The sequence below is a fragment of the Lissotriton helveticus genome, chromosome 3_1 (assembly GCF_964261635.1).
Source record: "Lissotriton helveticus chromosome 3_1, aLisHel1.1, whole genome shotgun sequence".
NCBI lineage: Eukaryota > Metazoa > Chordata > Amphibia > Caudata > Salamandridae > Lissotriton > Lissotriton helveticus.
Genome location: NC_136061.1, coordinates 1027491225 through 1027505116, shown reverse-complemented (window position 1 = coordinate 1027505116; position 13892 = coordinate 1027491225). Strand labels below are relative to the sequence as shown.

At 43.0% G+C, this 13892-nt stretch overlaps 1 protein-coding gene across 1 annotated transcript in view; it reads right to left on the bottom strand.

The window, feature by feature from the left end:
• Positions 1-13892, bottom strand: part of LOC144824202 (dynein axonemal heavy chain 11-like) — a 3356387-nt gene that overhangs the window by 71976 nt on the left and 3270519 nt on the right. The window contains exon 92 of the mRNA XM_078683354.1: positions 9503-9643. Within this exon, the coding sequence (XP_078539480.1) occupies positions 9503-9643 (141 nt within the window). The remainder of the gene's footprint in view (positions 1-9502; positions 9644-13892) is intronic.

The following is a 13892-nucleotide window of genomic DNA, read 5'->3' as shown; positions in this document are numbered from 1 at the left end:
GACTGCTGTAGAGGTTGGGGAGACTATCTTTGTCTATATGCCAGCCCCACTGGAGTAGCCTCTGAACTTTTTTAACTGATGTGGAAACTGCTTAGCAGGGGTCAGCAGACCTAAGGATCACACTGTGGCTCTACTTTCTTTAAAATACTCCAAGCTGAAATCAGCTTTTTCACCAAATAGCATGGCCCATCAAAGGGCATATATGTGAGAGAGGTTTGTACAACCCTAGCAAATCCTGTGGAATACATCCACGGATGATGGTGGAGCACAGCAATGTTGCCAACTGCCCTTTGCAGGCAATCAGTAGTGTCTAAAGCAGCATGAATCACATAATTGGCTGTGTCTTGCCCATCATGAATTGTCGGAGCAAGGGAAGCTCTAAAGCCTTCCAAGACCGCCGGCACGATCTCACTGGCCATGTCCCAGAGGGCATGTGTGTATCGGCCCAATAAGCAAACAGCATTTGCCTATCGCACTGCCAGTCTGGCAGAGGAGAGCATACATTTGCCAAACTCCTCAACCCTCTTTGACTTCCAATTTGGAGGAATCATGGAGAATTAATTGGGGTTCACCCTACTGGCTGAAGCCTGAACCATAAGATTCTCTGGAGTGGGATGTTTGTGAAGAAACTCATGGTCACAAGGAGGTGGGTAAGAGCAAGGTTTTGATCAAGTGCCCACCAAGGTATTGTGAGGGCCTCATTAAAGGGGAGAACGGGCTAAGACCTGGCTAGCCCAGGTTACAACATTTCCTAAAGAACATTTGTTTTGCTCTCAACTGAAGGCAGCTTCAAATCCAGGATCTCAGCTGTCCGTTGGACTACTACTGCTGTTGATGGTCCAAGTGGTGAGTCAATCCCTGTTTCAGAGCAAGTCTCATGCCCACTGACCTCTTGTCCATGTAAAAGTTGTCATTGGGATAGTGAAGGAGGAGACAACCATCCCCTTCCCCACCATCATCATATCCATCTTGGGGTGTACCTTGCTCGGAGTCCAAGCCAAAAAGATAATGGAGCCTCTGCTGGTGCATTTCCCTTGGTTGAGGCACTGTTTCAGAGTCAGGCTGTATGAGAACTGGTTGCACTTCTGTAATGTTGTAATGCAACATATGTTGAGATCATGCTGAAGTTGGTTCAGTGCCAGAAATCGGGATTAGCACTAGATTCTCTTCTGGCCCTGGTACCAGTGTCAATGCAGAAGGGCCAAGTGCAGTCATTGGAGGGGAAGTAGACATCTGTAAAGGAGTCATACAGGGCCCGGAGCGGGTCTCACGGATCAGACAGCACCATGGATTAATCCACTGGAGGTAACCCAACTTGAGGTTCTTATGGTTATTTGGAGCTGAAGGCATGCCAGAGGGAGCAGGATGTCTCCTAAAAATCTGCAGTATGCCCTCCTTGAACGCTTCAATATGCTGTGGTGTCACTGATGGCCCAAGAAACTTAGGTAACTCAAATATCAGTTGGGGAATCATCTCTGAGACTTAAATGGAAACAAACTGACATCAGATTGCCTTCGGGTACATGAGAGAGCTTTTATTGAACGATTTTGAGTTGTGTCCCGAGCCCAAACACCAGGGTTGCATCGTATGCTTTTCCATAACCAACATCTGCTTTCTACAATCACAGCATGGTTTGAAACCTGTCATTATAGGAAAGAACATCATTCCCCAAAATATTGGGGGCCTTTTTGTGACGTTCTGTGGCGCAGAAGCCTGCGTGATATTTATCAGGCAGCACTAAGCCACTTTTTTGGGCTTATTGCTGCTTGATAAATATCAGTCACTTTAACGCAGTGATCTGCAATGGGAGGCATGCAATGGGTGTTGCTGGGGGCGTTCCCAGCAACATCCATGGCCTTTTGACGATGCCTCAGATTTATGAGAAATCGTAAATCTGAGGCAGTGCCAAAAGCTTATGCATCCCCAGGGGAGGCATAAGGGAGGTGCATGGAGGAGAAATATCTTTATTTCTCCTCGTTTTTCCTTTTTCTATGTGTGCTGCATTCTGCAGCACACATGGAAAGAGGAAAAAGCCTCTTGTGATTATTTTAGCACAGAAAGGTTTCCCTTCCTGTACAAAAATAATCATCCCCGCAACGCAGGCACCCTTGCACCATGGTGCAAAGGTGCCTGCGTTGTCGCACTGCAGCCCATTGTGCGCTGGCACATGGGAAAAGGACAGGAATGCGCTGTATCTTATAGATACAACGCATTCCTGCCCTTTTCTTTTGCCGTAGGGAAGCGCAGGAGGAAGGCCTGCTGTGCTGACCTACGGCAAAACCTCATAAATGAGGCCCTGGATTTGTTTGGAAGTGGTTAGAAGGCTGCCGAAATTGAGAGCAGAGCTCTGGAACCGCATGGGAATGCAGGGAGAGAAAGAGCTAGAGCTTATATGCGTCACGGCTCCCTCGCTCCCAGGACAGTATGGAGACAACGTAGAGCTGCACAGCGCTACTGAGCAGCGCACAGGAGCATTGCTGAAGAAAAGTTTCCAGGACAGTCTGGTGCTTGAGGAGTATTCCAAGGTTAGGAATCTGTGGTTAGAAGTATCCAGCAGACCAGTTACACAACCAGAAGCTATCTTAACTGGGTCTATTCCACCGGTGTTATCAATGCCAGAAGATGGAGCCATATACATGTACCCAAAGTAACTTCCTTGAAATGGCACTGTGAAAGCTTTTTCTAAATGTGCAATTTGGGGGTGACAATTTTTTTAAAATACTAATTCTTTTATAATTAATTTGGCAGTAAATTATGAATTATTAATGTTGCACGATTTTTATTAGGTGTATAGAAGTGTGTTTATTATTGTAGATTAGTAGTGTCACAGTTTTGCAGAGACACCTTTTTTATTAATATGGATACTGTTTTGGTGTTCTGTTCATCTTACTCCTGCTCACCACTCCTCCCAATCAATGTCCCACTGTGTGTCTTCTCTCTGCACAGTCTTCGTAGAGCACAGGACACTGTGACATAACTGGTTATTTTTAGGGGTGGGCGGAATTGCGTTACGCAAATCTCTGCGAAACGGTAAAAATTCTCCGCGAACACGCAGAAATTCCGGGAACACACGGAATTGCTCGTTTGCGATGCTTTTTTACTGTTCGCGATCGCTGTTTGCGTGCTCGGGGAGAAATATCTCACGAACACGCATTTTAAAAAGGCGAACAAGCAAAAAATTTCGCGAAGTCGCGGAACGCGGAATTTTTAGCCATTTCGCGTTCTCCGTGGAACGCGAAATTACCCAAATTCCACGAGCGGAACGGAATTTGCCGCCCAGGCCTGGTTATTTTCATTAGATGGCATGCATTGTGAATGTTTCAATCCCAATGACACTTTCCCAAGAAATTATGCTGTGAGCATGCCAGAATATACTAGCATATGGGTCCTTGTTTGAAAAATGTTTCATATTGTGTTGTACATCTCCGGACAGCAAAAGCGCAGAAGCTGTTGGAGTTTCCTTTCCTTAAAATTGGATTAGTATTATTCGTCTAGTTGTGATAATCTAAATTCTGATTTGCTCAATATGTGTTATCACTAGTCATACCAAGCTGAATTTGCAGTTTTTGCTTATTATCTATTCATAAAATGTGTATGACAACCCCTTGGTTTTGGGGGTGAGCAGTAAATTTTGATTTTGCTGTAGGGCTTCTTTACCTTCCATATATGGTTTTCCAAATTATTGGGACTTGGAATGATTCTGTTTTCTGACTATATACTCTGTATCTGATCCTTCATGGCATATTTTCTGCATTTCTATGTAATGCTTAATTTGAGATTTTTGTAATAAAACCTTTTTACTTTTGCAGAATCTAAAACGTATCTGTTAAGTGGTCCCAGTCACTATTTTACCACTCTGTGAAACTAATGTTGAGTCTGATGTTGAGGAGGGTGTTCTTTAACAGTAGATCAGTATTGTGTGGAGCGGAATCCCTCTGAAGGTAACATTTTAGGGTGTCTGAGATTTCTGGCTTCAGGGATCCGCTCCTGCAACACTGAGCAGGAACCCCACGAGAGTCACATGTAATCTTGGGAAGTGCGGACACCATCTGTGAGTGCTTTATCAAAAGGCAGACCTTGGATATGATTTAAATAAATGTGAAAATTACAAGCTAAGGTACACTATTATCCCATACCATCTTACTAGTACTTGTCAGGAAATTAAATGGGCTAATTGGAGCTAAAGTATTAAGACTGTGGATGACTGATGTTATAAATGCTTTGCTCATTAATTCACAAAACCCTTTTGGGTACACTGTTTCTCACCAGACAGCCTAATAGTTATAATTTAATGGAGCTATAGAGGTGCGAACAGGGCTTAAGTTAGAATTCGATGAGCTATAGCACAAGGTGGCAAATTATTTTGCAATGTAGTTACATACATGGAATGTTAAAGATTTTAAAGAAACCAAAACTTATTTTGAAAAATATTTAATTGTGTGCAGCAGTAAACACTAGACTGAAAATGTTAAATGAAGGATTGTTTAAGGTGAAGTAATTGAGGAGAAATTTGGATGGCTGAATAGTTGGGTGATTGGGTAAGCATGTGGATTGGTTCACTGGGCAGGTGTAATGGTGGATGGTTGGAGGGGTGGAGTTGGATGGAGTAACTTTAGGGTGGGTCAGTCAATGAAAGGTACAGATGAGTGGAATTGTGTCTATAAGGATGGGTTTGGATGACTGAATTGGACAACGCGGGTGGATGACACGGATTGATGAGATTGTGTGGGCTATGGGTAGCGGTGGCTCCTCCGCTAAGGTGTAGGAGCATCACCCCACTGTTCAATAGGAAAAATAAAATGATAATAACACAACGGTATTATCTTTTTATTTTTCCTACTGCAATGGCTCAGTTTCATGAGGGTGGGGCTGGCCAGAGAAGGGGGGAGGAGTAGTCTTGGGCTGGCCAAACAGTCATGCGCACTTTGCATGTTCTTGACCAGCTGTAGTGCACACTCTGGTGGGGAACATGCACAGTCTCCCAGTCCCAGTCTGAGCGCCAAACCATGGCGCTCAGACCAATCATGACGTTGGTGTTGTGGTGACAGCAGCGTCGTGATTGGCTTAGCGGAGCCTTGGAGCCTAAGTGCTTCCTGCTGCTGGGACTTTAGACATGAAGAGGAATAGGAGAGAGGAGAGGCGGCAGTCGGCCGTAGCCAGGTAAGTGCTTTTTTGTGGTTTTTATTTTCATTCCCCCCCTCTGCCCTCCCCGCCTCACCACCCCTGTCTGGTAGCAGCCGCTACTGGCTATGGGCGTGTCCTGTATACAAGGATTTTGGTGGTGACCCCTGCATCGCCAGTGTCCAAGCATGTATGTTCCATGGCAGTCCACAGATCAGAAGAAGTCATCAGCACCTGGGGGAGGGGGTTCCAATGGCATATAGGTACCCCTTCAATACCTGAGAGGGTAGCCACATTCGTCAGCTGGGGAACACCCAAAGTCTTCAGGATTGATTACTTTTGTCTCTCAGGCATCCATACAATTTGTATTGCATTATCACAGAGCAGGTACGAGGTGGGACAGCCTAAAGAGGCTCCTTAAAGAGGAGCTAATCTCCTGCGAAGGTGAACAACTTTCTCCCTGTGCAAGTAGAGAGATAAAGAAGAGGATTATCGACGTTTTTCAGTTTGCATATGAACCTTCAATTGACATTCGTAATCTCTGGTTTAAAAAGACATTCTCCTGCAACGTCTCATGTAGTGTAGGTAAACGCTACTAAACCAACTTTACATTTCTGCTTTTACTATAATGTTTTTAATGCCTCATTTTGCTTTTGTGATATTAATGTGCCTCTACATTTATAAGTTGGCCATGTCATTGACGTTGTATCAGTTGATTAAAGTTGTTGAATCGTGGTGTTTCACATGGTTTTAGTATTTAGGTAAGACTTAGTGCTGCTTGTCCAGGGACCACATTATTTCTCATTTTTTAAACAACTGGGACCATGGAAACAAATAGATTGAAAAAAAACACGCGATCACCTGTAGCACACCAAATTTACATATGCTTCAGGGCGTATACACTCCACAAATACCTCTAAAGAGTATCTGGCACCATCCGATACATGCCAATGGAACATATTGCTTCACCCCCTTGCACCTTCTTTTATAATTATATGGGTAATTCAGTGTTCTTTTGCCACGAGTCATGCAACCAGCAATCTTTATGCTCATCTCGTAGCAGTTGTAAACCATGTTGAGAGGGCGCCTCATAGAAGGGAGGTATTCACTGACAGGGCAAAGTTGATTTGGCCAAAGTTGGCAATCCGCCTAAGGTCCTAGGCAAACCAAGCTCTCCACTATAGTTTAACTACCTCTGCCAGAATCCTACCCACCACACTAGAGTCAAGGGAAAGTGCATTTCCCTCCTTAGGATTCTATGCCATTCCAATAAGTATGTTCCAACAATCAGTTAGCCACCAAGTAGCTAACACCATGTGCATTATTCTGACTAAACCGTGGCACCAAACAGTGGGGCACCTTAACTAATCTTTCACGCATTGCTGGGCAGCAAGCAAAGTTTCTGTGCTGCGTTGCATGAAAGGGAGAGAGCAGAAATGCTACTTATTTACAAAGATATTTATTTTATATATATATTTTATTTGAGAGTTTTATATAGCTAGAGTCGAAGGTAGCAGAGTGCTTTACAACAGGAAATTTTCACATCAAAGATGATAAGTCTATACAGAACATCTGATTGAGTGAGCTTTATAACATAGCAAGTACAGTTAACATTTATATGGAGCATTCCTGCGCTCTCCTTGCACTGGTCCACTGTGTGCAGCCAAGTGTGAATGCAGGCACCCTTGTACCATAGTGCAAGGCTGTCTGCGTTACAGGCAGGGTTGTTTTTGTGCAGGAAGGGATACCTTCATGCATAAAACAATCCTTTGGGGTATTTTTCTTTTTCTTTTGTTCTGCAGACTGCAGCACACTTAGAAAGAGGAAATAACGAGGGAAAATAAAGATATTTCTCCTCGTTGCACCTCTTTGAGAAAGGTGTAGTATTTTGACACATTTCCAGGTTTACTAGCTTTAGTAAATCTGGGAGTGTGCCAACATCCGTGGGTGGATGCATGGGAACGGCCATTTTCCTCCCATGGAAAGCCTCCCAGCTTAAAATGTAACGTAACGCAGCAAAAACATTGCGCTACATTTCTTTGCAAAGCCATGCAAGGCCATGCAGTCAGACCTTGCATGGCTTTGTAAATTCCAAATACGCCTTTGCGATACCCTGTTTAACCTTGTGCAATACAAAGGCAACACAATGAATGCACAACTTTATGCATTTTCACATACACACCTCATACGTTTCAAAGTTGTTACATCGTCTTTGGCAAATAATTAGGCTCAGTCTCAATAATATGACAGGTATAGTAAGATTTTGAGATCACTTTCTGCTACAATACTTTAAGTGACATCTATGCCTATGCCAATTAGTCAACTCAAGTATTTTTTTTAGAACGCATGCCCTGCACTATTTAACGAATGACAAGGTTGTGGAGGTGTCCAGAAGACTCTGATAGCTGAAACGTGTCAACTGTTGTGTCGTTAATGGGTCAGACAGTTAACTAGACAGGCAGGTGTATGGGTATCCCACGTAGTGCAAATGTGGCTGTGCAGCACAGAGGTTTGAACTTGTAAGCTGAAAAACTCAAATGTTTACAATAAAAACTAAAAAGGAACTTGGCAATTCTCAACTAAGCTCCCTACATTGTCAGCTCACCTTAATTACCTCATCAAAACTATTTTATTGAAGTTTTTTCATAGAAAAACAATCTGCTCACAAATTGATGAATGGTTATATCTATGTAGGGTGGGGGTCAGGGCGTAGCATGAGATGGAAGCAGAGGGGACATGCACACACTGCTCCATGCGATAAACCTGAGATATAAATCAGTAGAATAGTGAAAACTGCCAAAATAATTAGTAAGAGAAGGGGTGATGGGCTGGGTGAGGGAGCAGAGAGGAGGAGTTCGAATACCTTCTACGTTAATGTAAATAATAGCCCTACATTAAAAAATAAAAGTTCTAATTAATATTTATCAATGAGTTTATTGCCTATACATGGGAAGTCTTTTTAAGAGGCAGGCAAATAACTTTCCCCTGGAGGGATCCTGCTCCACCTGAATCATGAATGGCCTGGTGTTCTTGCACCCAGTTTTCCATGGTGCAGGAACAGTGGACCCTATTTTTCCGTGTGGACATGCAGGCCAGTAACGGCAATTCTGTCCACTGGTAATTGCACCATAGAAACTCGTAATCAGGCCCTTAATGTGAAAGTAAAGCCAATGATCATATTCCAACGAATCAATATAGGTGAGCTGAGTTTTCGCTGAATTAAAGGGGTGAAATTCAATAGAACTTAAAAACATGCACTGACTGGAAGAACGCAAAGAAAGACTATCGGGTAGATTCATCAAGCATTTTTGCGAGCGCAAACGGTGCGAATGGCAAAAATCGTCCGTTTGCACCCTCAAAAATGGCATTTGAGATTCATCAATGGTTCATGAACTCGCAATTTGAAAAATTGCAAATAATTGCGATTGATCAAATTGCGATCGCATTTAAGGAATCTCAATTAGAGATTCCGTAAATGCTATTCATGAACCTTTTAAAAATTGCGAAATCGCAATATTAGGCCGCTATTTACTGCGAAGTGTAACTTCGTGGTAAATAGCGAAAACTTAGAAAAATGCACTTTAGTGCATTTTTCTAAGTTGGATGTTACACACACACATGTCCTTTGGACATGTGTGTGCGCAACACCTGTGTACATTTGCATTTCAGGGGTGCACCCTGGCACCCTTGAAATCGGATCCTTATTTGCGATTCGCTAATTGCTAATCGCAAATAAGGAATGACTCCCCATTCATTCCTATGGGCCTTTAGGAATGAATTCGCCATTCCTTATTTGCGATTAGCAATTTGCGAATCGCAAATAAGGAGGCAGTAGAAATCGCTATAATTTGTGCGATTCCTACATGAATCCCGTTTTGCGAGTTCTTAATAGCAATTCCTTAATAATCGCTATTAAGGACTCGCAAAACAGGACTTTGATGAATCTGGGGGTATATTCCTTCTCCTTATTTGTCTGCATTAGGGCAATCAAGGACAAGCATATTTTGTATTTGCTGCAGGAATTATGGTGTTGAGTATTATTATATGGTAATTTTACTGCACACCGCACATTGAACTGCCTTTTAGAACACATTATCAATACCCAACATAATATAATTAAGGTAAGTAACCACGAGAATAGCAATAATACAGCAAAGGGACACATAAATGTTCTTTTCAAAAGTTCATTCTACTGCACAGGGCGCTTTGGTAGCATTAAACTAATGCACATGTATTAGACCATATTCCTAACGGGATGTCACAAACGTAATGAACATAGCTGCCTTATTTCTGTGAACATTACCAGTGGGTTATTCCACAGAAACGTGCAGCATATCTTTCTTCAGAGACAAATCACATGCGCTAACGACCTGTGACGTACCTTCCACGTGCAGGCCATAGATGTACGCGCCTTCTCGAGCTGGCTGTGCGAACTCCTCCTTATACTTCTTGGTGACGTCTACCGTTAGGTGCATTTTGTCCAAAGGCCATTCATTTTTTCGAGCTAAGCTTTGCATGACGGCTGGAAGAAACGTGAACATATAATAGTCAGTTAATTATTTTTCTGACTCCGTTGAAAAAATTCAAAACGTTGTATGATTGATGCATGAAAACATATCTTTTTAACTTTTTGTATCGCAGACCTAAATGCCAACATGTCAGGTGTCTCCAACGAGTAGATCGTCATCAACCAGTAGCTCTCTATCTACCTGTGAGTAGCTCTCCTGTGTGCTTCCCAGTCTACTACTATAAAAGCTTTTGCATGGTAAAATAAAAAAACTTACTCAAGACAAAAATGTGTGTATTGTCGAAACTCAAACTGAAGTTTGGAGAAAAATAGTGGAATGTTCAAAATGTGTTTACAGCTATTATTTCAGTTGTAGAGATTTATTAGTAATATTTATACCTTGGTGCCAGGGGGATTGTGTCTATGGTTTGTATGTTGTACCCATGGAAAATTTCAATTCAAAATCTCAACGCCTTTTTTACATTACTGCTGGAAACCCTGCCTAATGCACCAGGGGGGTCACTGCTGACAATCTTGGATGGGGTGTTCACTTTTACATCACTAGTATTAGGAGCTCAGGCTGAATTTCATTGAACATAAGTATCTCTTGTTACAGAAAATGACTGAGACCCCTGCAATAGCTAATTCCATACTTTTTGCCTTCCATGGATGTCATACTGGGGTTTTCAAGGGTTGCATTTGTATTCCATTCTGCTGTTATTAGCGGCACCATTTTCTGGCTCATTTTCAGGTGTTCTAGGGAAAGGCTATCTTATTTGTGGATGGAAAAATGTCAGTATCCATTTTTAAATGTCTCTTTTTGCTCTCGGTATTGAATATGTGTCTAGAAAAATTAGGAAAAAATAATACTTGGTCGCAAAGTTAGGGCATAGCTACCTCAGTTCACAGATTCAGTCAGCCCAAGTTGTTTCCGTGAATTCGGGTACTTACATTCAATGGCATAGCTAGACCAGTTGCCGCCCGTGGCGGTCCCTGCAGCAGCCGCCCTGCGGCTGTATGTAAGAGCTGGGGGGGGGGGGGGTGGAAATACCTGCGACAGACGCCCAGCAGCCATGTGTATGAGCGAGGGGGGTGGCGGTACCCATGGTGGCCGCCCCGGATGTATGACGATACGACGCGTACTTTGACAACGCGTACCGTTACCACGCTAGTTTTACAACGCAAGTCGTTACAACAACTTGCGTTGAGGGTCGCTGGATAGTAAATAGTTTTATTTACTATTCCAACTCCAGTCCCCGTGGACTCTAGGGAAGGAGTTGGATAGTAAATTAAACTATTTACTATCCTGGAGCGCCCCCCAGCGCAAGTCGTCGTAACGCCTTGCGTTGTAAAAGTAGCGTGGTAACAGTACCGCGTTGTTAAAGTTTCATCGTAATGGATGTTCCCCGGCCGCCCCACGGCCGTGGATAGGAGTGCGGGTGCTGGCAATACCACAAGTAAGGAGGGAGGACGCTGCCCCCAAAACCCCTGCAGCCAGGGCGGACCACCCCGCCACTCCTTACTGCGTCACTGCTTATAGTCTTCTTTTTATAATGGGACCTGGAAATCTTGGCATGGTTGCAAAGTTACCCTGCAATTGACAGTGAATGTTTCATGAAAATGCGTTGGTGTGGAAATTAGATTCCCTTTGCTTAACTAGGTTTTCCTCTCTTACGTCCTTTGTACTTAACAACTGTGAATAACAACAGTTCTTTTCATTTCTTTCTTTAATTTATTCATGCTACCGTATATACTCATTTACAATATTTTGACGCATGGCAGGGCAGCAAGCCTTCCTGCTGCTCTGCCTTGCGCCAAAAGAAAAGGGCAGGAAGGCGCCATATTGCTGGAGCACAATTGGCAGCCACGTGCCAATGCACGCACCCTTGCACCATGGTGCAAGGGTGTCTGTGTTGTGGGGATGATTTTGTAGAGGAAGGGACACATTCCTGCACAAAAACAATCATTAATGGTGTTTTCCTCTTTGCAGCACACATAGAAAGAGTAAAAAACGAGGAGAAATACAATTATTTCTTTTTGCTGCGACTCCCTTATGCCTTCCCTGGGGTGGCTTTAGATTCTGACGCATTCCCAGGGTTACAATACATTGTAAGTCTGGGAATGCGTCAGATTACATAGATGTTGCATGGGAACACCCACAGCAATACCCATGGAATGCCCCTTTCACGCAGAGTAATGAGTGAATGGGGGCCATATTAACAAGGCCATCAAAAGCCACGCAGGGTAGATTTACGTAGCCTTATAAATATGGGCAGGCACACTGCGCTGCTGGCGATGCAAAAGAAGTGACTCACCGGCAGCGCAATGGGCTTGTAAATAAGCCCCTTTATTTCGAAAGGCAATCATATTGCTTATACTGTTACAACCTGTCCATTATTATGGAATGAGGTAGGCATATGGGCCTATACACAGGCTGCATTTTGTGGTACTACAAAATTCTGTTCACAAGCCTGTTGGCGGAGGTTTTGCCTCTCTTATCTTTTTCTGTGTGGAGAGCTCCACACCAACTGCAGAGACTCCGCACACATAAGTCTATGTTTTAGTAGTAAATGTGGGGGGTGGGGAGGATGGATGTAAAATTGGGAATACTTACTGCTAAAAGGAAGGGGGTTAAGGAAGGAGTAAGGCACGGTTAAGGTAAGGTAAGGAAGGGGTTTAGGAATGGACATCCACTCACCCACAAAAGAGTAAGCCGATTGCTGTTCAGAAACTGCACTTCTAAAGTTCCTACAGCCAAAAAGGAACCCTGAACAGCTGTAACTGTGCTCCAGCTCCAAGCTAGAGTAAGTCCAGCACCACACATGGCCAACCACTGGTACTGCAACATCCTCACATAGAAAATATGTTTACAAATTATTAATACAGAATACATAGTAAAAATATAATTTTGTTACTTTAGTTGAAAATTATTTTTTAATTATCATTCAGAAAAAGATGTTAATTTAATTCAATATATTCAAAATAATTAAATCTTAATTTTAAATCAAGTTATTAATTCTGTACCTTCTTTGTGTTCTACATTTAAAAAAGATAATGAATAATTTGCATTAATATTTAACATAAAATATATTATTTTTTTTAACAATTTTAATAACCATTTTTACTTTTTCCAGCACTTTACCTTAGGGAGAAGTCCACCACCTATGTGAGGTGACTCCCTTACAGTGCTTAATGAGCCTTGGTTGCTGGTTGGGGGGCATCACCACTTATTTTTGGGCACCTGCACTTATTTGGCCACATCAGACATGTCCCGAGGCCAACTGAGGAAAAAAGAAACAAAACGAAAAGACGGAGGAAAAGAAACTCAGAAATTCCGTCACCAAGAGAGAACGCAGACGACTTTAAGAACGAGGTAACGTGGCGGAGAGTGACTGGCAGTGAATTAAAGAGGCCTCAGGTGAATTTGGGACTGTCGACCCTGGCTATTCACGCCCTGCCGCAGGTGTCTGAGCAGCGTTTTGAGCACCAGCACCTATTATTTTACTATTTATTTTTTTTAAACTGTTTTTATTAATTTTGTGCACAAAACAGACAGTTGCAATTCTCACATCATCTCGCTCTTATTCCGTTTCTCCCCACCAGCACCTATTATTTTACTAATAAAGCACTGCTCCCTGAATCCAGGTAAGTGGGGATCTATGTGAAAGAGGAGGTGCGCTTGAAGCTGTAGCTGCAGAGTATTATCTAGACTTTTTTTATGTGGCAACGTGGTTATGCTGCGTCTGGCCCGCATTGGTTGGTAAGTATAAGGTAGCACAGAATGTGTCTTGATGTTTCTAGTAAAGAGGTGACACTAAAGCAACATTTCACAGGGAACAGCTTGAAAATGTGCCCTAAATATAACAAACATTGCAAATTTGGATTCCAGTCCTTGCTGAGCTACATTTATGATAACCTCACCTTGCCCTAAAGACAGGCAACTTAAGTCAAGGCCTTGGAGTGTTGAAATCCCCCAGCAGGTCACCAAAGACTAGGAAACTGCTATTGCCAATCCCTTAGTAGATTCCTTCTTCAACCCTTATGGCTCTGCCCTGCCAGAAGCCTCAGCTTCTGGAGAAATTAGTTTTCCTACTCGTCCCTTTCTCTCAAACTCCCAACTCAGCTCTGGTCTCTTGGGTAAATGTATACATTAGGAAGGGGTTTCCTGAATCGTGGGCCTGTGGAATGAGGGATGCGTTTTAGCAGTCTCCTCCCTCCCCAGCTCTCTCTTTGGACTGCTTTACTACCTCTTGAAGTTCCGACC